We start from the raw sequence: 25,012 nt of genomic DNA, 5'->3' as shown, positions 1-25,012 counted from the left end.
TGTATGTTAAAAGCCATAAGTTTATACTGATTCCCTTTGGTTCCTATCCAACACCACAGGATACATTTATGGGGTCTCCCCTTAATATATAACATCTTTCTCTTCAACCTGAAAATCCTGGCTCTCATTGTCTTTAGTTTTATAGTATCTAGTTAAGATACTGTTTCCAGTTACTCAGTTTTTTCCTTTTTTTAAATATATTTTATCGATTATGCTATTACAGTTGTTCCATTTTCCCTCTTTCATTCCCCTCCACCCTGCGTACCCTATCCCACCCATGTTAGTTCATGTCCATGGGTCGTACATATGAATTCTTTGGCTTCTACATTTCTCATGCTATTCTTACCCTCCCCCTTTCTATTTTCTACCTACCATCTATGCTACTTATTCTCTGTATCTTTTCCCCCTCTCTCCTCCTCCCACTTCCCTGTTGCTAACCCTCCATGTGATCTCCATTTCTGTGGTTCTGTTCCTGTTCCAGTTGTTTGCTTAGTTTGTTTTTGTTTTTGTTTTAGGTGTGGTTATTAATAATTGTGAGTTTGCTGTCATTTTACCATACATGTTTTTTTATCTTCTTTTTCTTAGATAAGTCCCTTTAACATTCCATATAATAAGGGCTTGGTGATGATGAACTCCTTTAACTTGACCTTATCTGAGAAGCATTTTATCTGCCCTTCCATTCTAAATGAAAGCTTTGCTGGATAGAGCAATCTTGGATGTAGGTCCTTGCCTTTCATGACTTGGAATACTACTTTCCAGCCCCTTCTTGGCTGTAAGGTCTCTTTGGAGAAATCAGCTGATAGTCTGATGGGAACTCTTTTGTAGGTAACTCTCTCCTTTTCTCTTGCTGCTTTTAAGATTCTCTCCTTATCTTTCATCTTGGGTAATGTAAGTATGATGTGCCTTGGTGTGTGCTTCCTTGGGTCCAACTTCTTTGGGACTCTCTGAGCTTCCTGGACTTCCTGGAAGTCTATTTCCTTTGCCAGATTGGGGAAGTTCTCCTTTATTATTTGTTCAAATAACTTTTCCTCTTGTTGCTCTTCTTCTTCTCCTTCTGGCACCCCTATGATTCAGATATTGGAATGTTTAAAGATGTCCTGGAGGTTCCTAAGCCTTTCCTCATTTTTTTTTGAATTCTTGTTTCTTCATTCTTTTCTGGTTGGATGTTTCTTTCTTCCTTCTGGTCCACACCGTTGATTTGAGTCCCAGTTTCCTTCCTATTGTACAGGAACTATTGGTTCCCTGTACATTTTCCTTTATTTCACGTAGTGTAGCCTTCATTTTTTCATCTAATTTGCGACCAAATTCAATGAATTCTGTGAGCATCCTGATTACCCGTGTTTTGAACTGTGCATCTGATAGGTTGGCTCTCTCTTCATCACTTAGTTGTATTTTTTTCTGGAGTGTTGATCTGTTCTTTTGTTTGGGCCATTTTTTTTTTTTTCTGTCTTGACCACATGTTATGTAGTGAGCGGTGGAGCCTTAGGTGTTCACCTGGATGGGGGTAACCCACATTCCTGTGTTGTGACGCTGGTGGTGCTGGTGTGTGGTGAAGGGGTCCGAGAGGGAACAATGGTGCTTGCTCCACTCTCTGCCAGATTTCAGTCACTTCCCCTGCTTCCCACAAACAAATTGGGCCATTCTGGTGCAAATTGCCATTCTGGTGGGTGGGCTTGTGTATGTTCTAGGACCCTGTGGGTCTCTCCAATGAATTCTCCTGTGAGGCTGGGAGTTTCTCCCACCGCTGCAACCCCCACCAGTATTTTCAACTAGTAGTTTGAGGCTTTATTTCCCCATGCTGGGGCCCTGGGTTGTGCAGTCCATCCCGCTCCCCAGTTGTTTCTCCTGATTGGTCTGTGCACGAATGTGGGACTGCCCAGTCTGCAGTCTGCCACCTTACCAGTCTGCCCGCTGCTGCCTTGCTGGCCAGCTACAGCCTTGCCCATCCCGCTCTACAATCCACTGCCTTACTGGGTCCTCCAGCTGCCTTGCAGCCAGTCCTCTCCGTGCACCTGTCTCCACCCCTCCTAGTGGTCTGGATGAATGTGTCTTTAATTCCCTGGTGGTCAGACTTCCATACAGTTCTATTTTCTGTCAGTTCTGGTTGTTTTTTGTTTTTAAATTGTTGTCCTTCTTTTGGTTGTGCAAGGACGCACAGCGTGTCTACCTATGCCTCCATCTTGGCTAGAAGCCCCAGTTACTCAGTTTTTTTTATCACCAAGCCTTTCCTTCTTCATTGTGTTGTGGTATGTTTGTGATACAGTTAGGTGTAATTTCTAGTGTTTGTATTCTACATTAGGGCCCCCACATCTGGCCTGTATAATGATTTGTTTAGTTTTTGAGCATGTAAAGGGTGAAACAAGAGTCTTATACAAAAAAGTCTACTTGGAGGAGGCTCAGGCCACCTCATCCATGTTCTCCAGTTTCCATTCTTCCATCTTTGCCCTCCTTTGCCACCCATCCTATAAGCAACCAATCTCTGTAGTTTCTGGTTTATTCTTCCTGTGTTTCTTTGGGTTTGTGCCATTTTAAACTCACCAGGTTTGTATTAAAGATTGCAGAGCATGACATTAGGGACACAGTCACTTGTTTTTTATCCTCAACAACCACCCCTCTGAGAGAAAGAGGGTGCCGCTGCTGGAAATTGAGGCTCATGTGGTTAAGCTAGAAACTTCATGTACTTAGTACCTTAATATTATATTGTAGCTACTTGGGTATTACTTGGTATCATTTAAAGTTTAACTGATATTTTATTTCATGTCTGCTAATAAAGCAGAAAATGGATAGGAAAAGAATGTAACTTTTCCTATACCATCTTATCCACCATCCTTTAGCATTAAAGATTTAAGTCCATTTCTAATCACACAACTATCAGATTACATGTACTCCTTGGGGTGAGAAAGCTTAACACATAAGGATAAAATACATTGTGATTTCCATTCCCCTACACAAAACTACTTTTATTATCCTTTGAGATATTTTATACATTTCTAAATGTATGTGCCTGAAGGAAAAAAAATGTTTTGTGAGTTTTTTTATTTCTTTTTTAAATAAAAGGTGTACTTTTTCTTTCCTTAGCTTGCTTTTTTACTCACATATGTCTTTAAAATCTATTCATGTTTTATTAATAGCCCTGTCCCATTGTTTTTAACATCTGCTGAGTATTTCTTGGTGACTCTCCTCACCTGTGGCTCTTAGTGCACATGTGGATGCTAAGAAGTGGAATTGTGGGGCTATAGTCTCTGTCTTTGTGTCATTGTGATCAGTACAGCGTGTGTCACTGCTTTTCCTAGTGGCTGCCATTTTACCTTTTCCACCTGCATTCTATCAGAGTACTCATTTCTCTCTTGATCGTCAAAACTTGATACTTCCTGTCTCAAATTTTGGGCAGTCAGAGGGTAAATGTGGTATTTTAATTTGCTTTCCTTTGAAATAGTGAGGTTGAATATATTTTTATGTAATTATTAGCTATTAACATTTTCTGTGACTTGCCCATTTTTAACTGCTTTTTCTTTTTCTTACTAATTTGTATGAGTTATTTGTATATACTAGATTCATTCATTTATTGATCTCTTATCATATACTCAAGCACTGCTGTAGGTGTTGAGGTAACAGCAATAAACCAGGTTTCTCATTCCACAGAACTTAAGAGGCAGTTGGACCAAAGAAAATCTAAATAAGTCAAAAAATTATGTAGATGTTAGTAAGTGCTATTAAAAAATAGGGTAATGGTAGAGAGAGTACCTGAGTGGGGTAGTAGCCCCAGTTTTTCCTTACAGACCTTACCCTCTGAGTATTTGCCCTGAGATGGGGTGGTCAGGGAAGGTGTGTCAAAGAAGGTAGGGTCAGAACTGAAATTTGAACGATAAGAAGGAACTAGCCATGGAAGTTCCAGACAGAAAGAGAGCAGCATATGCCTGGGTGTCAGGGTGGGGAATGAGATCGGATCAGCACAGACGGACAGAAGCAGTGCAGGTGATTGATTGTCAGAGATGTTACTTAGGAGTAGGCTTGAGGTCTGTATCACGAAGAGGTTTCTTCAGCTCCTCTTCCTTCCTTGTCTAGGCTAGGTGACCTAAAAGAGCTTTGCTTTGGGGAATTTGTGCATCAAGACTTGATCATTGGGTTTTGTGGTTGTTTTAAGGCATAGGCCTTTTCTTTAATAAAGGAAAATTTTCTGTTTCAGATTACCTAGGAACAATACGATTTGGGGTTATCACAAATAAACATCTTGCGAAACTGGTATCCTTAGTACACTCTGGAAGTGTGTATTTACATAGACATTTCAACACATCACTTGTAAGTATTTTGAAATCACGTTTATATTAGTGCAGTGGTTCTTAACCTTGTTTAGGTCATAGACTTCTTTGAGAATTAGATAAAATCTATGGACACTCTCCCTAGGAAAGTGCACATGATTTTATATGCAAACTGAGAGTTTTTATAATCCCACTCCAGAGCCCGTGCCCCTGGTTAAGAACCATGCATTAGAGGGTTCTTGAATTTAACATCTAGAAATTCTTTGTTTATATTCTTAGGTTTGGGGATAGCCTTGTTAGTTTTCCTTCTTGGATGAAATTGCAGAATTACTCTGTTGGAGAATTGTTACCCTGGGCTCATGGTCTCAGAATTTAAGCTGCCAGTGGGCAATGTCCTTTGTTCCTTGGTTCCATTTATCAAGAGTAGCCACATGACATGCTTTTCTCCTCAGCTGATATAATGGATTTTGAAGTTCTTGTCAAGTCACAGTGAGAAGTTGATGGCTTCTCATCCCAGAGAGACTAGGTTTTCCATTGTAGTCTTTGTTCCCTGATTTCATTTGCTTTTGGTGGACCAACCTCAACTCAGCTATTTCTGAGCTTTTGACCCATATCCTGCTAGTCATGTACTTCCACTCTATTTATTGCTACTTCCTCAGTCCCATCATTGAGAGTTTATTTCTCTGAAGTATTTTTTATCTCTAACTTCACTGACAGTGTCAGTTACTTTAAGGTCGAGTGAAAACCAGTATCCCCATACCCAGGGACTCCAACCCTTTAAATCTGTGCTCCCCTTGGCTCAGCATACAAGTCTTGTGCCTTGTAGGTACATTTAGGTGCTCTCTAGGGATACCACTTTGGTTGCCAGTCACCCTGGCTTCTGAGTATTTCTGGTAGGCTAGATGTTGTGCTTTACTTCTTATAATTTATATTCCAAAAATCAAATATATGTTTGTGTTTTCCGAAAAAAAGTTTATTATAATGTTTGAGTGTGTTATTTCAAACTCCCATCATCTCACTTTGAGAATCACTGATGTGATTGTCTCTCCGCCACCCACCCACTCTCCTTGTGCCCCTAAGCTGCTTCTAACTTCATCTGCTTTTGCTGTCTTGTCGTTTCCTTTCATCCTTCTTTCATAACATACTATATAACCAACACATGTAAAATTTGTAGTAAAGAGTACTAAGGAAGAAATTAAAATAAATGGGGAAAAGATAGGACTGTGAGAATGATACTGAAAAATATGGTGGGTTTACTGCATGAATTCCATAATTTTTAAGGTTGGTTGGTTGATGTAGCAGCAGAATTCCTTTTGTCAAATGAAATATTATTGGGATACTAGTAATTAAAAAAAATAAAAGCAATGGACATCTTTGCTATGAGGCCATTTAAATCTCTATGTTGGGGGCGGGCAGGGCATGAAACATCTCACTTTGTGGAACCCTCCAAAGCACTTTTGTTGGAGTTTTGTTTCAAACCTAGTGATTTATATCATTGAAATTTCAAAGATGATTTTATACTGATACACTTCGGTTGTTATAGAAAAAGCAAAAAATTCAAGTGTCTCTTTTTTTCATTCTATACCTATAATATGTGATTTGTGACCTTGTACAAGTTCTAGGTCATTTATAGATTCATTCAAATATTTGTTGAGTTTCAGCTCTGTGTCAGGCATTATTCTAGTCATGTGGTGAGCAAAACAGATACAATTTTGCCCTAATGGAAGGTCCATTCCCACCCCTATAAGCCAACTTTTGGGAGGGACCAAGTTAAAATCTGAACGATCCTTGACTCCATAATTTTTGTTTCCTTAGATATCCATTGTTCATTTTATAAAGTAATTCAATAGCTCCCCTTGGAAAGGGTAGTAGAGGTCCATGCTGCCAGCAGTAGGCAAGAATTATTTGTTGATCAGTTATCTGTCTAAAGGGAAAAAGATAAATCACATGATATGAAAGTCACCTCTTACAACTGCTTTTGCTTTTTCTAGCCACTTGTGCAGAAATGCTCTGTCTGGAGAAGTTGAGCCAGATGTTAGCTGCACAAGTAGGGGCAGGTCATGTCACCGCTCTTAAGCCTCATTTTCCTCACCTGTGAAGTGGTGGGGTTCGTTGTGCCTCTTGAGGACAGTGCTATTGTGTTTTGATCCTGCCCTGCCTTTTATCCACTGTGTGTTTGTCCTTCACAGGTCTTTCCCAGGGAGGTCATCAACTACACAGCTGAGAATATCTATAAGTGGGCCTTAGAAAACCGAGAGACGCTCCTTCGATGGCTCTGGCCGCATGGCGGAAAGAGTCTCCTGCTGAATAATGAACTGAAGAAAGGACCAGCCCTTTTTTTATTTATACCTTTTAATCCCTTAGCTGAAAGTCATCCTTTAATAGATGAGGTAAGAGTCCTAATGGTAAGACTCATAGGAGTAGGAAAACCTCGTTTACTTGGACTTTGCTCATTCCATATTCAGAATAATTCCCACTGGTAGCTGAGTGGTTGCTAGGAGTGGCAGCTGTGTTCCTATGGCATTATTCCTTTCTCCTATAAAGGAACTGGAGAGCCCATGCCTAGGATAGGATCCACCAAAGCTTCTCTGGCCACATTGACTGCCAGCTGCTCAGATCTGGGTCAGTTGGAGGGGACAGTGAACCCAAACTATGCCTTTTTAGAGAAGGACCACATGTACCTCTTCCTTTAATGACTAATGTCAGGGAATGGGACAGAGGGAATGAACAGCAACACAGGCAGGCTTTAGTGTGGCCTAGGAGACATTATTGTCATGAGGGTTTGGCCAGACTGCTGGCTCTGGCCCTCCTCAATCCAACAGCCAGGAGCACCAGTGCTGACATTAGGATCCCTTATTTTTTAAACCTTTCCTATCATGCAGATAGCTAGAGTCTGTCTCTCCCTCCTGCCTTTTCTGCCTTGTTTGGTATATGCACTCTATCTGTATGTGAGTTTATTTTATACATAGAACATTTGAAGCCACTTAAAGAAAGCAGTAACAATCAGTAAAGAGCTCCTGGGATTGCTAAATTGGATTTACTGGGGTTTTTATTTTTTTCCTTCCCTCAAGGATCCTTTAATTTGGCCAAAACCAATTTCAGGCAGCCAGTGTACCACCAGCCAGCTTAACCAGACACTGCCTCTCCCTGCCTCTCCATGTGAGCCTAATGGTCTGCCTAGAGGGAATGAGGAGGCAGGGTTCTTGTCTAGTCAGACCCTTCACTTTGTTAAAGTTATTATCCCTGCTGGGGGGCATTCTGAATGTTTGCTGTTATCCTAGGGGAAGAAAGAAGAGAGAAATGAAGTAGATTTGACTAGGGAGGATTTGAAGTAATAAGACTTAATTTCTTTAGAAAATCTTCACTACACATTTTATGAACTAAGGCACTCTTCCAAATTACTAGGCCTTTACTGCATCTAATATTAAGAACTTTAAAGCTCTTTGTAGGAAAGGTGGGGTTTTCAAGCAAGGCATAGGTTATTGCTTTAAGTTTTAAAGTTCCCTTCTGGAGAATTTTATCCTGTCTGGTTTGGGCATGTCAGGGTCCTGGGTGGGGTGCTATTTTGTGACCAGAGCCCAGTTTCTCTGTTCAGGCAGTTGTGGTTGGGTTGAGGCACTTGGCACAAGTGCACTTGCTTTGTAGCCCTTTGCTGCTAGCTGCATGTTTTTCCTCATCTCCCCTTGGACTCTTCTGTCCATGGCCAGACCTTCTGTTTATTACAGTTTTGCCAATGGCTCCTTTCCTCAGGGCTCATGGTGTTCCTGTAAGGTGAATGATTCCTTTAACCTGTGTGTGGTTGAAGTTGCTGAAAACCAGGTGACATCTTAGCAGTATTAGAGATTACCTGGCAAGTATAGTTTTCTGTGCAGTATGGTTGCCTCTTTGTTTCAGATCAGTTTAGCACATGTTTACTGAACACCATGTCAGGGAGCCACAAAGGAGAAAGGTGGAGAAGACACAGCCCTGGTATCATGGTCTCAGAGGCTTGTCCAATAGGGGACCAAGAGCCTGCTTATAAATCAAGGCAGAGACCTGGGCCTGGGTCAGGAGGAATTGAAAGAAAGGTTTATGTCCCAGGAAAATGGAGACTAGGTAGGGGAGAGGTTGGGAGCGGCTGTGGGAGGGACAAGTATTTGAGATAGAACCTTCAGTGGTGGCCAGGGTCTTGATGGGTTTAAAGAAACTTATGAGAGCCCTGACTGGTGTAGCTCAGTGGATTGAGCATGGGCCTGTGAAGCAAGGGTCACCGGTTTGATTCCCAGTCAGGGCATATGCCTGGGTTGCAGGCCAGGTCCCCAGTGGGGGACACATGAGAGGCAACCACACACTGATGTTTCTCTCCCTCTCTTCCCTTCTCTCTAAAAATAAGTAAATAAAATCTGAAAGAAGAAAGAGAGAAAGAAACTTACGAGGAAGAACAGCTTGAGCAAAGGCACAGGGGTGGGGAAGTTGTAGCAGGTTTAGGTTTTAGGAAATAGTACAAGTTGTATGGCCTCTGTAAATGGCCTGTTGGAGAAGACCGAGAAAAAAAACTTTGGAAGAGAGGCCCTTGGGTGCTTCTTGGAGGACTTTAGCATTCACTGTAGCTACTACCAAAGTCTCACTGACACGTCAGCAGAGATGTGTTTTACTATTATTAAAGTTTCCCTGACAGCAGTGTTCCAAAAAGTAAGAAGTAGTAAGATTCTGAACTTGGATGGTGGCGGGGGTGGGAAGAGAGGAGTGTGACCAGGGAAACAGTGACACACTGACTGGAAGTCATTGTTTCTAGACACATCAGCTCCTTGAGCACAAAATAGTTCAAGCCTTAAATCTTTCTTTTTTCGTTACTGCCTTTAGGCCTAACTTTCGGCAGACAGTTGAGGAAGCTTACATTGTGAAAAGAATGAGGTCATTGCAGAGTGAGGATAGTAGAGTTGGGGGCTTGCCAAGCAAGGAAGTTTGGAGCAGCTGTAGAGGGGAATTTAATGGGGGTTAGTAGGAGACAGCGATGTGGTTGGCTATACTGTGAGGCCCAGTCTAAGACCAGGCAGATGCTCGTACACATGTGCCCAGTCTCCACTAGGAGCGCACAGTTTGCACTGCATGCGGCATCAGGCCATGGCCCCTAGAGTTCTAGAGAAGTCATAAGACATCTCAGTGTGCTTATCAAAAGAGATGCTTCCCACAGCCAGCAGTCTGTGTGACTTGTTTTCAGCTTTGACAGTTCTGTTCTGAGGCATTCACAGTCCGTGAGTCTGGTAAGCAAAGGTATGGTTATCTTGTTCAGACTTACAAATTTCTCTGATTAAAGAAATGGAATGAAACCCTGGCTGGTGTGGCTCAGTGGATTGAGCGCCAGCCTGTGAACTGAAAGGACGCTGGTTCAATTCCCAGTCAGGGCACATGCCTGGGTTGCAGGCTAGGTGCCCAGTTCAGGGCATGCAAAAGGCAACTGATCGATGTATTGCTTGCACATTGATGTTTCCCTCCCTCTCTTTCTCCTTCCCTTCCCCTCTCTCTAAAAGTAAATAAATAAACCTTTAAAAAAGAAAAAGAAATGGAATGAAGCAGTTGAGTACAAACATTTAAAGTTTTTTGCCAAATATTCACATGAAATTAAATATGGCATCAAGTGATTTATGTACGGGATGGAACTTAAGCTGCATTTTCAAAACTGCCTGTTATGTAAAAGGAATATGAAAGTAAAAACTGGTTCACTTTATAGGAAAAAAATAAGAATTCTTCATCCTTCAAGAGCATTACTCTATGCAAAATATTTTAGTTTTTTTAGTATATTTTATTGATTATGCTTTTACAGTTGTCCCAGTTTTTACCCTGTTGCCCCCTCCACTCAGTACCCCTTCATTCTCTCTGTCAGTCCTCCTCCCTTAGTTTATGTCCATGGGTCATGAATATAAGCTCTTCGGCTTCTCCATTTCCTATACTGTTCTTAACATCCCCCTGTCTTATTCTGTACCTACCAGTTTGTACTTCTTAATTCCTGTACCTTTTCCCCCATTCTTCTCCTTCCAACTGATAACCCTGCAAATGATCTCCGTGTCTATGATTCTGTGTCTGTTCTGCTTGTTTGCTTAGTTTATTTTTTAGATTCAGTTGTTGTTAGTTATTAATTTATTGCCACTTTAATGTTCATATCTTGATCTTCTTTTTCTTCCAGCAGTTTCTTCCCTCCTCCCCAAACCCCACTGGTTTTCGCATCCAGAAGTTATGGGGACTTATCTTCCTGGCACTAGAACCCTGGGCTGGGTGGTCTTGTGTGGGTCTGAGATCTCTCGCACCTGAGGTATCCCTCCTGATTTTTATCCTCCACACATGGATGTGGGACCACCCATTCTGTATCTCTGTTTCTCTGCATTTCTGTGCCTGCAGCCTTCATAGCCATCTGGATGAATGTGACTTCTTTAATTCCTTAGTTGTTGGACTTCTATACAGCTCAATTTTTTGATGAGTCTGGGTAATGGGTGCTTTGTAATTTAGTTGTAACATTTGTTGTAGTTGTGCAAGGAGGCGAGCTGTGTTCACCTATGCCTCCGTCTTGACCAGAAGTCAAAATACTGTCTTCAATTAAAAGTATTGTCTTCAATTAAAAATATCCTTAACATGCTTCTTTGTGAGAGATAAGAATTAAAAAGATAAGGAAAGATGATTTTTTTAAAGGAATTTTGCTGTCCTTAATATACTCAGACTTTCTGTAAAAAAACTACAGTAAATATTTGAATTTGGGGGTTTTGAGGGGACATGGGTAGAAGTGGTAGTGTACTGTTGTGTCTTTGAACATAAAGCAGTACCAGGTGGGGCCAGAGGGCAGGTGGGTTCTTTGTGGATTGCGGAGGCCTGGCCTTGTTAGTGTAGTGTGCCATCAGAGCCTTATCCAAAAGGGCTGAGAAGTTTATGTGTGGGGAAGAAACAAAACACCGGTTTGTCATCTAAAGTGACCATTTTTATGCCCAAGAACTTTTCAAATTATTCATTTTTCTGTACAAATGCATATGTCTTGAATTAACTCTCTCTATACAAATATCATATGTTAGAAAATTTGGGGTTTTTTTTTTTGAAATTGAAAAAGCACTCATTAAATGGATTTTACACACAGACACATATTTAATGAAACAAGAGCCTGAGTGACTTAACCTTTTAACTCACTGGCAAGATTTGATCCAAGTTAGCATATTCTATTTTATAGAGTAAATACATTTTGAATTATAATGACTTACTCATCTTTCTCATGAAACTGGGGTGAGTAGTGGGTGGTGAAAGATACTCAGTTTGGAAATGGAAGAGTTTTGGAATGAAATGTAAATTTAAATGGCTAATATTGATCTCAGGGTAAGCGGTTAATTTCACCAGGAAATGGGAACATGTACTTTACCCTGAGGTGCCACTTGTTTACCAGGTGTTTGTTTACTGAGCATTTGTTTTGTGCCTGGCCCTCTACTAGAATCTGCAGATAACAGAATAAATCAAATGTGATCCCTGCCCGTGAAGATCCATAGTTTGTGGGGAAGAGGGGTGTCTCAGCAGACACAAGAATCTCTGGGAAGGGCTTCTGGACCCAAAGATGCAGAGCCCAACTCTTTCAGTGTGGATAGGAATAGCTTTACTGAAGTAGCCACCCTGGTGTTGGGTCTTGAGGATGGTAATGAGGTTTGTCAGATGGAGGAGGTCCTGACTAAGCCTCCAAAGGCATGGCATTGTGAGAAGGCCTTGATTGGTTTAAAGAGGGTAAGATGGCAATGGAAAGGCACACATAGGCCAATTGTTTTTAGACTTTCTGCTACAGGTAATAGGGAGCCATCAAATGTCATTTGTCAGAGGAGTCTCTTGCTTAGGGTTGTATTTTTAAAAATAAGTGGTCACAGTATGAAGGCTCAGTTAAGGCAGAGGCAAGAAAATGGTGGTCTGTGACACTCAAGGGCCTGAATTGAGGCAGTGGCCGTGGGGATGCAGACGAGGGGCCTGTTTTGTGAAACTGAAGTCAATGCTGGTTGGATTTGAGGCCTGCAGTGATGCAGAAGAGAAATTGAGAATCAGCTGATTTTTCCAGTTTGATGATGGCCTTTTTCCTGAAGATGGTGAAGAGGATACGCAGGCCTGTGTATCCGTACAGGAGAAGGAAGAGGTTATGGGGAAAGGCAAGAGGGATGACTATGGGTTGGAACAGAATGAATTCACAGCCTGTGAGGCATGAATTTATCTGAAAAAATATATGGCATGAAATAACTTGATCCACTCATTAAATACTTGGGAAGTTTTTAGACTGTTGGGTTAGATGAAGAAAGATAATTGTGTAGGTGAGTTTTAAAGATGGAAAATGCACTCAGCTGGGAGTTGAGATTTAAATTCTGTTCCTGTTTTTTTGGCAACTTGGATGTATATTATAGGGGTGAGCCACTTCACCCTTCCAGGCTTCATTCTTGTCATATGGTAGGCTAAGACATCTACCTAAAGACCCCTTTTGTGTCTAAGCAGTTGATTCACTATTTGTTAACAGAATGATATGTTCTGAAAAATAATCCAAGTCTCTTTATTCATAGATTTTGGTGTGACAGCTTCCTATTTGGCACAATGCTTCTGGCCAGGGTTCCTACTTATGAATCAGATTAGAATGATTTCCAGGCCTAACAGCTACAGAGTCTCTCCCTAGGTCATCCCCATACCTCTCATGCACTCCACCCTATGTTTCAGATCACCGAAGTGGCCTTGGAGTACAACAACTGTCACGGGGACCAGGTGGTGGAGCGACTCCTTCAGCACCTGCAGCGAGTGGATGCCCCAGTGTTCAAGTCTTTGGCACCTGAGCCCCCAGCCCAGCTTCTGGACCCACCACTGATAACAGTATCCCCCTGCTGTAATACTGTGGTGCTGCCCCAGTGGCACTCCATCTCCAGGACCCACAATGTCTGTGAACTATGTGTCAACCAGACAGCCGTGGGCATTAGCTCGGTCAGCGTGCCACAGTGCAGCTTCCTCGAGATGGCAGCAGCTCTGGATTCTTTCTACCTCAAGGAGCAGGCCTTTTATCATGTGATATCAGATAGCATGGAGTGTAGCAATTTTCTGAGTTCCTACAGTCCTTTCAGCTACTACACTGCATGTTGCAAGACCATAAACAGGGGTATGACAGGCTTAATTGATTCTGAACCAGATGGCTTCAAATCCCCAAACATTGCATTTTCTTCCCTTGAGAAGGAATGTGAGGTTGATACCCCAGGCTCCATTCCTCACATTGAGGAGAACAGGCATATCTTTCCTGAAGTGGACATGAACAGCACAAAATTCACAGGCCTGAGCTGCAGAACCAACAAGACCCTGAACCTCTACTTGTTGGATTCAAATTTGTTTTGGTTATATGCAGAAAGACTGGGTGCTCCTAGCACCACTCGGGTGAAAGAATTTGCTGCAATTGTTGATGTAAAAGAAGAGTCTCACTATATCTTGGATCCAAATCAAGCTCTTATGAAGTTCACCCTAGGTACTGTAGACACTTTACTTCCCCAAGCAAAATAAGTTTGCATAATTTCAAAATAAGTTTGCATAATTTCATAGGTAACTTTTACCTAGGGAATCTCATTACATTTGGTCATGGGCGTCACTTGAAATATTTAGGCTACAATTGGTCATAATTTACAAGAAGCTAATTTTGTCTATTAAACGAAATAGAGATTTTCTAGCTCCAAATTTTGGGTAAGTTGGTAATTTAGCCCTTGGAGGATAAGAGTCCTACGTGCTAGATTGGCACCGTCTATCACGTTTCTAAGGTTGGGAGAGCTGCAGTCGGGAGCCTGGCCACTGTGACAGAGTCCTTCTAGTGTGAATGTCCCAAGGTTCTGATGAGTGTGAGTCCTAACAGCAGCTTCTTTCTCAAGAAACTTAAACAGAAAGCAGTGAAACAATTGAACTGCGGGTATCCCTTTTTTGTGTCAGAGATCTAAATGTATGTGTCAAGGCCTAATTTGTTGTGTTGCTATTTTATAAGGGTTGGGAAATGCTGCTATGAGCTTGGGTACCTAGATTGTAACAACCAAGTGTCAGTTTGCAAACCAGCAAGAAACACTTTTTTGGGAGGTAAGATCCCAGTATAGAAGAGATTGCCCTTGGGGCTGCTTGGGAGTTGGCCGCTGCAGTATCTAACCCACACTGCCCTATTCCCAGGACTGTGCTGACATCCTTGATATACACATCAGGAAGTGAGAATTCAAAAGCCATGTTAGTTCAGCCTCATTGGAAACATGGGGAAAGTTGGTGTTTGCCAAATGGAGGGCGACAAGAGGAATTTGGTAGGGAAGGAAACCTTTTTGTGTTCAAGTTTTAGAAAGTATGGCAATAACAGTAAACTCAGAGCCCCTAAATAACAGTCATTTCAGCTGTCTTTTTAAAAGTCTAGGTGAAGCTTCTTTCTCACATTAGACACATTTGAAAAGGTTTGTGTAAATACTGATTTTGTTCTAAATCAAATGATATATTATAAACACAAAGTCTTCTGAGTATTTAAAGGACCCTGTGACCAGTTACTCTATGAAGTGCATACTCTATTAATTTTACAAATTGTTTCTAGTTCATGTTTTCTCAAGTTAGATTTTGGTGTACTGAGTTTTCTTAAAATGAAACAGGCCTTTATTTTTTAAGTAAGTGTTTATTGGATTTTCCTGAATTTTGTTCAGTTATACTCAAGCACTCAGTGAGTTCATAATGTGTTCATTTTGAATTTAAGCATAATCTGAAAGAAGCCTTCTTAAGGTTTCTTTTCATTTTCTCTATTTATTCTGAAACATTGAGCTTAATTCTTTGTCCTGTAGTTGGTGACAAAATGTGTAGGGGTCCTTGTTTAAAAAAGTCTCCTAGGTATCATTGTTGGTTTTGAGTGTTGACTCTTAAATCAGCTGTCTCTGGGGAAGTCTCAGACTTTAAGCCTCATGCAGATTAGCAAATAATTCTTTGTTTTATGTTTCAAAAACATAGCCAGCAAAGTGTTATTCAGTGCTAGTAATGAATTCTCTTTAGTATTCATATGACATTCTTTACTTCCTCTCCCTCTGCAGAACATTGTATTGTTAATTTGGACCTCCAAATGGAGAGAGTTCGATGAAAGAAAAAGAAGTGAAACTCAGATTATTGCTGCTTCAGATAATACAGTGGCATTTGTGGGGAGGGTAATACTATTGGTTCAAGTTAGGTTTTTGGATTATTTATGGGTTTTTTAATGTGCTTTTCTGCTAAATATAATTGAGTTTATTTTTCTAACATTTTAAGAAACCTGAAGAATTTCAATAAAGGAAACAAAAATCATAGCTCCTTGTCCTCAAATTAACTAGTATTAAATACCTGATACATTATAGTAGAATGGTGCAATTATTACATTTGTAGTTATACTTAAAGGTCTTAGTATTGTAGGTTGAAATCTCTTAAAAGATTGTGGCATGTTGATAATTTAAACAATCTCTGGTGTCTATTTGTGGACCAGTCTTGTTAAGATAAAACAGGATAGCATTCCTAGTCTGAATATGAGAGCATCTAACAATGTATGGTGTCTTATTATCTAAATTACTGTCTGCTGAATTCACAACACCAAGGCTAAATTAACTTGGTGCCACCCTGGGCATCTTGGCTCAGTGTTTTGCATGCAGGTGAACTGCTAAAAATGTGAACCTGTCAAGCCATCCTAATTTTTAAAAGGTAGAGTTTAAAGTAGGTCACTCTCCTTGTACTTAGAGAAGAGTTGATCTCATTTTCTCTTTATTTTTAGAGTCTTTTATTCAAAACTTCAGCATTCTCTACAGTCCCTTGAAAAGGCATCTTATTGGAAGTGACTCTGCCCAGTTCTCTTCTCAGCATTTAATCACTGAAGTGACAACTGATACCTTTTGGGAAGTAGTCCTTCAAAAGCAGGTACGGAATCATGAGAGAGGCAAAAATCAAGCCATCTATCCCTATTAAATTATTTCTAAAGCTGTAATTCTGGGGGTGAGCAGTTGGTTTTGATATATAGATTAACCATGTGACAGTCTTATTACAGAACATGTGTGAATTACATGGGCTTTTCTAATTGCAAAACGACCTTAAGAAGGCAAAGCTCATAACTGGAAAAATCTGACGATCAATTTTTTCATTATAATTTATATATAAATTTTATATATATATAAAAAATATATATATATAATGCAGCATTTATTGAATGCCTACTGGGTTCTAAGCAGACTGAGGGCCCAAGAAGCTATTTCCCAGGCACCAGTCACAGCCAATTTCCCCCTTCCCACAGGATGTTTTGCTGCTTTATTATGCACAGTGGTGTGGCTTCTGTCCATCCCTCAATCACGTCTTCATCCAGCTAGCTCGCCTCCTGCCAGCAGATACAATCACTGTGGCAAGGTAAGGAAACCTGTTCTACAGTGCCTTGGACTGTGTTCTTGACTTCACTCTTTCTTACATCTTAGCCATATGGTTTTCAAGGGTCTGCCCATTTTTTCATTAACCTTGGGGAAGATTTGGTTGAATTTAATTGTCAGCTTAAAGTCATGAGCAAAACCTCATTGAAACCAAAGATTTCCAGATGGATTCTGAGTGTTTTTTCCATGATGTTGAGTGTGTATACCCCTGATTTAATTCATAGGAGTGTGAGTGCAGTTATGTGGGAGCAGTGCTGACCCGGGAGCTAGAACAGCCCTCTGGAGTGGCCAGCTTCCTATAATACCACGGGAAGAGTGCTCAGGAGTTGCATAGCACTAGGGCCTTGACTCAGTTAAAGGGGGCCAGTCCCTGATGTGCTGCCAACCAGCCCTGGGACCTGGAGTAAATCTTTCCACCACACCTTGTTTTTCTCCTCATTCATAAATGAAAAGGAAAGATTGGTTGGTATCCACGTGTGCTGTTTTTGTGATTCTGTAGATACTGTTTGTGGGCTCTTTAGTAAACAAAAAAAATTAAATTATTGTTCTGTAAGAACAAGACAAAGAGTTTTTGATAAGGTAGTAAGCAGTTTGGGGGAAAATTTTAGATATATCTTCCCCACCCCCAAAATCCTCCAGATAGATTGGAATTAATTATATAAGATCAAATCATTAAAAAAAAATAGAAGATAGATTTGCTAGTTCCTTTGAGAGATGGAAATTTTCCAAAGTGAAACAGTTTTAAAAAATAATGGAAGAAAGAAACAAATTCCACTAGAAAAATGTGCAATGAAAATAAATAAGGAAAACAGACTAAAAAAGGACAAGAGTTGTATTTTATGGCATATACAAGGTCTGTGCAGAAGGTATTCAGCCATGTAATATGAAAAATAGAGACATTTATTGAAGAAGATATGAAATATTGTACATAGAACAATGATGCCTTAGTCCTCTTCAAAGTGGGAATCTTGGGACCTCTCACAGTTCTCCCAATTGCTATCAGCTGCTCTGTCGTATTTTCCTGAGTCTAATTGACAGTCTGAAATCTCTTCCCTTTCCAAGGTGATTTTAGTTTTGTGAAAAGCGAGAAGTCTCAGAGTGCCAAATCTGGGCTGCAGTGGGGTTGAGTCACCTGGGTGATTTGATATTATGCAAAAAACTCTGCACTAGACATGATGTGTGAGAAGGCATATTGTTATGATGAAGCTGCCAGTCACTAAATGCCCATAGCTGCAGACTTCTGAATCATCTGAATAGTTTCCATGGTGGAATATTCCAGCTTAACACAAAATTTGATGTAGATTCATTGCTGTACTCGCTGTCATTTTGAATGTGACAGCCACACAGTACACATGCTCACTCAGTGGTGTCTACCGCCCCCACTGACTAGAACAGGGAAGTTGTCATTGTTCATGCATGTGCATTCCCATCCACTCTTCTTCACTGCCAGGGTACATCAGTGTGGTGCAAACCATTCTCATCATATTAACAATGGCTGGATTTTGGGGGGGCAGACTTTGTATATTTCACTTCTTATATGTTATAAGTGCTGATCAGAACCAAATTTGAGGAGTTACAGTGCTGAGAAATTTTTATATGTACATATTATGACTTAATCCACAGAACATACAGTGAAACAGATATGAGTATCATTCTCTTTTTACTGAGGAGGAAATTGGGGTGCAGAAAGATTAGGTAACTTGCCCAGAGTTACAGAGCATGTAAATGAGGGACTGGGATTCAGAATCAGGTGTCCATACCCCAGACCCTGAAAAACTAAAATGGTTTAAGAAACTGTTGAAAGGAAACTGGTCAGCTTTAAAAAGAAGGGAATTCTGACACATGCTACAACATGAGTGAACCTTGAAGACATTAATGCTAGGTGAAATAAGACACAAAAGGACATATACTGTGTGGTTTTTGAGGCACCTAGAGTAGTCTGACTCATAGAGACAGAAATCAGAATGTTGGTTGTCAGGAGTTGCAGGGATGGGAGGAATGGGAGATAATGGGTATAGAGTTTTGTTTTGCAAGATGATGGTTGCACAGCAATATGAATGTACTTAATACCACTGAACTGTATGTACACTTAGAAATGGTTAAGATTGTAAGTTTTATGTTACATTTACCACAATAAAAAAAAATTGGGGGCAAGGTGGAGAAACAGCTAAGAGGGATTCCACTGTGAAGAAATGACATGAGTAGGTTTTTCATGTAAGAGGAGAATAAACAAACTGGGGAAATTGTAATCTAATAAATGTAAATTAAAAGAATAACAGTGTACCATTATACCTACTAAATTAACAAATGCTTTGAAGTGACAGAATCTTTGATAAAACAAAGTGAAATTAGCACAGTCAGATGTAGCTAATAATTGGCATAACCTTTTTGGAAACCATTTTAGCAACATTGTAAGAAATCACAAAAATGGTTATACATTTTTGACCCAGTTAATTTCACTTTGGGGAACTAAGGAAATAGGACTTCCATAGAAGCATGGCAACATTATTTATATGCAGCAGTAGAAGAATGTTAAGTAAATTATGTTTGAGCAGGTGCTTGGATTTTTACCCACTCACTAGAACAGTGCTTTGCATACAAGTAATTGAAGGGAGGTAGTGGATGAAACACACAGTTAATTTTAAAGTTTGGTCTTTCTTTGAAGTAAAAATCAGGAGGAAAAACATATTTGATTATATAATAAAGTGTTTGATACCACTTGTTTAAAAAATAGAACTCTAATGTTTAGGTAGGCAGGAGTGTTGTTTTATTAGTAAAACTGTTTAAAATTATTATAATTTGGTTATGTCATTTTTTAAATGAATTTCATCCTTTTGGACAAATGCATGGCACTCATCCTGCCTTCCCCAATACTTTCTGAAAACTTCCGTCAAGTTAATGAGTCAGAACATTTCCATGTTTTCTATGCAGTATTTGTGAAAGTAGGGCTGAGCAGCCCTCTACTGGTTCCCTCCTTCTAGGATGTTCTTTCTGCTCCATCTGAGCAGCCCCTGGGGGGTGGGGGCCCTGCTGCATGCATGTCCTGTTCATAGCCAGCTGCAAGAGGAGCTACCACCTAGTTCAATAGTAATTAAACACAGGCAGGTTGGGTAATTTAGCACAGATGTCATTTTCTGTTTTTACAAAATTAATTTTAAATCTGCTAAGATAAAATACACCTTTTTGGGCCTGCATCCAGATTTACAAAATATTAAATAGATTATAGTATTTCTTTTCCAGTTTTCTTTCATCTTCAGATAGGCTTGATATATTTTGTACAGTCATTTCCCTTGTTTTTCCAGAGCTAATTCAGGGATTAAAGTACTTACTCAGATCTCATCAGGTAGGTGTGCTACTCCTGAGGTGTTAGTGAGGCGTTTTTTGGGAAGTTCATTTTTACTTTCAGGACATTACATATCCACTCAGTAAGTGAAGTGGGAAGATTCATGTCAGGAAGTATCAGTGCTTCCTGCATGAGCTGTGCCCAACTTAAACCTGATGGTGCACTTACTGAGAAGGCTGGTTGCAGAAAGTGCTGTAGATTCTTCAGTTAAAAATGGTCTAGGTTATTCAGTTATTTGAGAAGGTTCTTTCAGATTGGAGTTTCTTGGCAAGTCTTTTACTTTTTCTGTTCTTTCCATTTTCTAGGATTGATGTATCTCAAAATGATCTTCCTTGGGAATTTATGGTTGACCGTCTTCCTACTGTATTATTTTTTCCCTGTAACAGGTAATGCAGATTTTTTTTCATACTTGCGCAGATGGCATTCTTTTGCTGAAAATGAAATGCATTTAAGATACTTCATAGAAGTGAAATGTAAATCATTAGTTATTACTAAACTATTTTGAATAAAATGTATCATTCAAAAAATGTGCCATTAGGGATGAAAGGTCAAAGGGCTTTAGTGTCACAGTACAGCTGTGGTGTCATTTTGAAAGAAGTCTGCCCAGGGTGTTTTACACGAGAATAGTGTAAAACACTATTAGAACTCATTAGCTTTCTTGGCCTTCATGAGCATACAGTAGATGCCAGGATTGACAACAGAGAGTACCACATTTCTGTGGGGCAAAACAACAAGCATCTGATGAGCCTTACAGAGGGTCTTGGTCCTACCTGCACAAGCTTTCTCATGTGTCATTTCTCATTGAGCCCTGCCCATGACTACCTTGTTCCTCTTGTGTGAGGAAGAAATAGGGGTCAAGGAGCCTTCTTCCCAGGTGTGCAGACTTCTGTGAATGTCCACCACACAGTTGTCACCTGGATCTCCTCACATTTGTTTGAGTGGTACTCCAAGTTTTGTGATTATTCCAACTACCCTGAAAGCCCAGCAAGAAGGGGCGGGACACTAGCCAAGGAGATGAGACTTGGCAATTAGTGAATGTGGATGCGGATGTTTTGGTACAAAGGGAAACTAACTCTTGGCCTTCAAAGCCAATAAACCAGATGTTCTCTCCCTTTTTACAGATTCCATTTTGTTTTTAAAAGGGTGGGTCCTTGGAGACCCAGTTACATATCTTTGACAATACCTTTACTGGAGAAAAACATTTGCTGAGGTTTCTAACTCACATGTGACATTTACTGCTTTTATTTCCCAAACTCACTTTTACCATTTATTGCAGCCACTGCTGTGTTTTCGTGTTTCACCAGGAGAGTGCTTCCTTCATATATATTGAATCATTTCCTTGTTTTTTCCTCTTTATCACAAAGAATTTTTTCTAGAATACTTCCTGTGGTAGCAGGGTCTTGTCAAATCACACACTAAAAACAGATTGTGACTCACCCTGTTCTATTGCTGATTTGTCATGATGAGCCTTTTTCTTTCTAAGAAGCTTTAAAGAGCCACACAGTCATGGAATTGTGGACAATAACACTAGCAGTTTCATCTATGTGGGACACAAGTTGGGCATGAAGTTTAATGGGGCATAATTTTGGAATCCAAACACAGCTTAGAAGAGTATTAAAGTCATAAGATCCAGCACTGGCCTTTGCATAAAGAAGTTATCAGCACCTAGAATCCATGAATATGTATTGAGATAGACAGGGAAAGACATAGAGACTTAGGGTTGTGTGTTTGGGGGTCTAAGTCTGGCTTGAGTGCCTTTTATTCTAAAGTTGTCTGATGTAGTCAGCATTGTTCAGCAGACCCACATTGGGCTCACTGATTCCCTTTACTATTTTCCTTGAATTGAAAAATCAAGAAGGTAAATACTAAAAATGAAAAGACTATCCAGTTCTATTTTAATGAAAAGTATTACTGCTTTGGAATGGAATTTTTCTTACTTTCTCAAAATAAATGATAGGAGTGAAGTAAGCTCCTTATAAGCTGGTTCAAAGCGAGTGTTCAGTTTACTCAGAAGGTAAATGGGCAAAGTATATGAGCTGACACATCTTGCAAAAGAGAAGATGAAAAAGACTGATAAGATGTAAATGAGACTTTTTCACATACACATGCTTATGTTATTATTGGTGAAAAGAATATAAAAATATGTGTTTTGATAAAATATAAATTTGAACTGGTTAAAAGGTGTACATAAGGGAAGAAAAGAGGTCAAATGTTATCAATGATTATTTTGGAGGAGTGAGGATTACAGGTGATCCGGGGGTGTCTCTTAGATGCTTTTTAGATTTTTTGCAAATTGTCTATAGTGAGCACATCTTATTTTATAATAATGAAAAGAAAACCACATGAAAGAGCTTGTCCTCTGCCACAGTGTACAACCTGGGCTGCCTCCTCCTCCTGGCCAGGCCAGCCTTCCTCTTCAGGGACATCATAGAGCCACTTTTCCTTCCACCACTCTGTGACATTTCAAAACATAGGTGCTGGATGAGAAGGGGGTAGTTCACTCTAATGGGTCCCCTGAGGAAGGACCTCACTTCATAGGAGCAGCCCACCCTCCCTCAGTATGATGGTGTCTTCTTTAGAGTAGATACCATACACCCCATCTGTCATTTTTATATTTGGCCTTTTCCATGCCAGAGGTGCATGAACATGTTACTAGTGAATCTGGAGGAGGGTCAGACAAACACTGGGACCTTTGCCTCCACACTTTCAAAGTGATTACTTTTTTGGAAACAGTTTATTAACACTTTGTGTCCTTGCTACTTCTAAAAAGTTTGGAAGCATTTTAGCATACCCATAAGATAGATTCATGGTGATTGCTCTAGGAACTCTAAAATGGCATGCTTAGAAATGCCATTTTTGGCCCTATAACTGTCTCCAGAAACACAGGTGTCTCAGCACCTCTTTCCTGGGAGGGTAATTCACATTTACTGTCTGCCCTATCCCAGATTTGTGCTACAGACTTAGTAGCAGATCAGCTTTTGCTTGTTGTTCTTTGCACATTTTGCAAAGGCCAGGATGGTTTTAGTTGTCGATCTAATGGCTGGGTGGCCCCACTTGAAGAAAGCTTACATGTTAAGGAAACTGTGCTTTAAAGGCGGGTGTGGTTATATACTTTACCCTCAAAATGTTTGAAATTATTCCATTTACCTGAAAGTTTCCATAACTATTGTATATAATGGGGTATATCTGGTTTTAATTTCCCTGTGATTTTTATTTCCTAAGGAAAGGACTACCCATTAATAGAACACCATTTGTCTTTTCTTAGGTATCTCACCACTGGCCTTCTGTGTAGAGAGTGTGTACAAGCTTTTAATGAGTGGTTTCTGGGTTGTTGTTTTTTTTTTTTTTTTTTTAAGGAACAGTGTGATTTTTTTTTAAGCTAGCATTCACTGAGCATTTGGGTAACTCATGTAATCCTTATAGCAGTCCTGTGAGGGAGATGATACCTTGTTACCCATTTACAGATGGGGCAGTGCAGAGGCACAGAGAAACCACTTGTCTGGGAGCTCCTGGCAGTGAGCAGTAGCCCTGCTGTGAGTTGGTCCTGGGCAGGTGCCTCAGGCCCTGCTCTTAAGGCAACAGTAACCTTTGTCCACCTCATGTGTCAAGCAGGTGGTTTTGATGTATTGAGCCAGGTTGTATATACACAGGGAAATATATCTGTGGTAGAAATTTTGCTCATCAGACAATTAAATGACAAGTTCTTTTTTCTAATATATTTTATTGATTATGCTATTACAGTTGTCCTATTTTTTCCCCCTTCACTCCCCTCCACCCTGTACACACCCTCTCCCACCCATATCCCCCCCTTTAGTCATGTCCATGTGTCATACTTATAAGTTCTTTAGCTTCTAGATTTCTCATACTATTCTTACCCTCCCCCAATCTATGCTACTTATTCTCTGTACCTTTTCCCCTCTCTCCTCCTCCCACTGCCCTGTTGCTAACCCTCCATGTGATCTCCATTTCTGTGATTCTGTCCCTATTCTAGTTGTTTGCTTAGTTTCTTTTGGTTTTGCTTTAGGTGTGATTGTTAATAATTGTGAGTTTGCTGTCCTTTTACTATACATGTCTTTTCTCTATCTTCTTTTCTTAGATAAGTCCCTTTAGCATTTCATAAAATAAGGGCTTGGTGATGACGAACTCCTTTAACTTGACCTTATCTGAGAAGCACTTTATCTGCCCTTCCATTCTAAATGAGAGCTTTGCTGGATAGAGTAATCTGGGATATAGGTCCTTGTCTTTCATGACTTGGAATATTTCTTTCCAGCCCCTTCTTGGCTGTAAGGTCTCTTTTGAGAAATAAGCTGACAGTCTCCTGGGAACTCCTTTGTAGGTTACTGTCCCCTTATCTCTTGCTGCTTCTAGGATTCTCTCCTTCATTTTTACCTTGGCTAATGTAATTATGATGTGCTTTAGTGTGTTTCTTCTTGGGTCCAACTTCTTTGGGGCTCTCTGAGCTTCCTGGACTTCCTGGAAGTCTATTTCCTTTGCCAGACTGGGGAAGTTCTCCTTTATTATTTGTTCATATACGTGCTCAATCTGTTGCTTTTCCTCTTCCCCCCGCTGGTACCCCTATAATTCGGATGTTGGAACGTTTAAAGATGTCCTGGAGGTTCCTAAGCTTCTCCTCGTTTTTTTTGAATTCTTATTTCTTCATTCTTTCCTGTTTGGTTTTTATTTTTTCTTCTATCTGGTCCACTCTATTGTTTTCAGTTCCAGTTTCCTTCCCATCCCTATTGGTTCTCCATGCATCTTCCTTCATCTCTTTTATGATAACCTTCATTTTTTCATGTAATTTGCACCCCAAATCAACCAATTCTGTGAGCTTCCTGATCACCAGTGTTTTGAACTGCGCATCTGATAGATTGGCAATCTCTTGGTCGCTCAAAAGGATGAGCCCTGGGGCATTGATCTGTTTTTCTGTTTGAGACAAGTCACTCCAGTTATAGTGAGGGGCAATCCTTAGGTGTACACCCTTAGGTGTTCACCAGGGCTGGGCACCCCAGTCGCTAGATTGT

The 25,012-nt window shown here is 40.3% G+C and overlaps 1 protein-coding gene across 1 annotated transcript in view; it reads left to right on the top strand.

The window, feature by feature from the left end:
* Positions 1-25,012, top strand: part of TXNDC11 (thioredoxin domain containing 11) — a 63,409-nt gene that overhangs the window by 36,446 nt on the left and 1,951 nt on the right. Inside the window, exons 6-11 of the mRNA XM_045819351.1 lie at positions 4,187-4,299; positions 6,449-6,649; positions 12,951-13,737; positions 16,009-16,151; positions 16,522-16,631; positions 20,297-20,377. Coding sequence (XP_045675307.1) covers positions 4,187-4,299; positions 6,449-6,649; positions 12,951-13,737; positions 16,009-16,151; positions 16,522-16,631; positions 20,297-20,377 — 1,435 coding nt within the window. The remainder of the gene's footprint in view (positions 1-4,186; positions 4,300-6,448; positions 6,650-12,950; positions 13,738-16,008; positions 16,152-16,521; positions 16,632-20,296; positions 20,378-25,012) is intronic.

This window comes from Phyllostomus hastatus, unplaced genomic scaffold (assembly GCF_019186645.2).
Source record: "Phyllostomus hastatus isolate PE091 unplaced genomic scaffold, TTU_PhHast_1.1 phas_scaffold_385, whole genome shotgun sequence".
In the NCBI taxonomy this organism is placed as follows: domain Eukaryota; kingdom Metazoa; phylum Chordata; class Mammalia; order Chiroptera; family Phyllostomidae; genus Phyllostomus; species Phyllostomus hastatus.
This window is presented reverse-complemented; position numbering and strand designations above follow the sequence as displayed.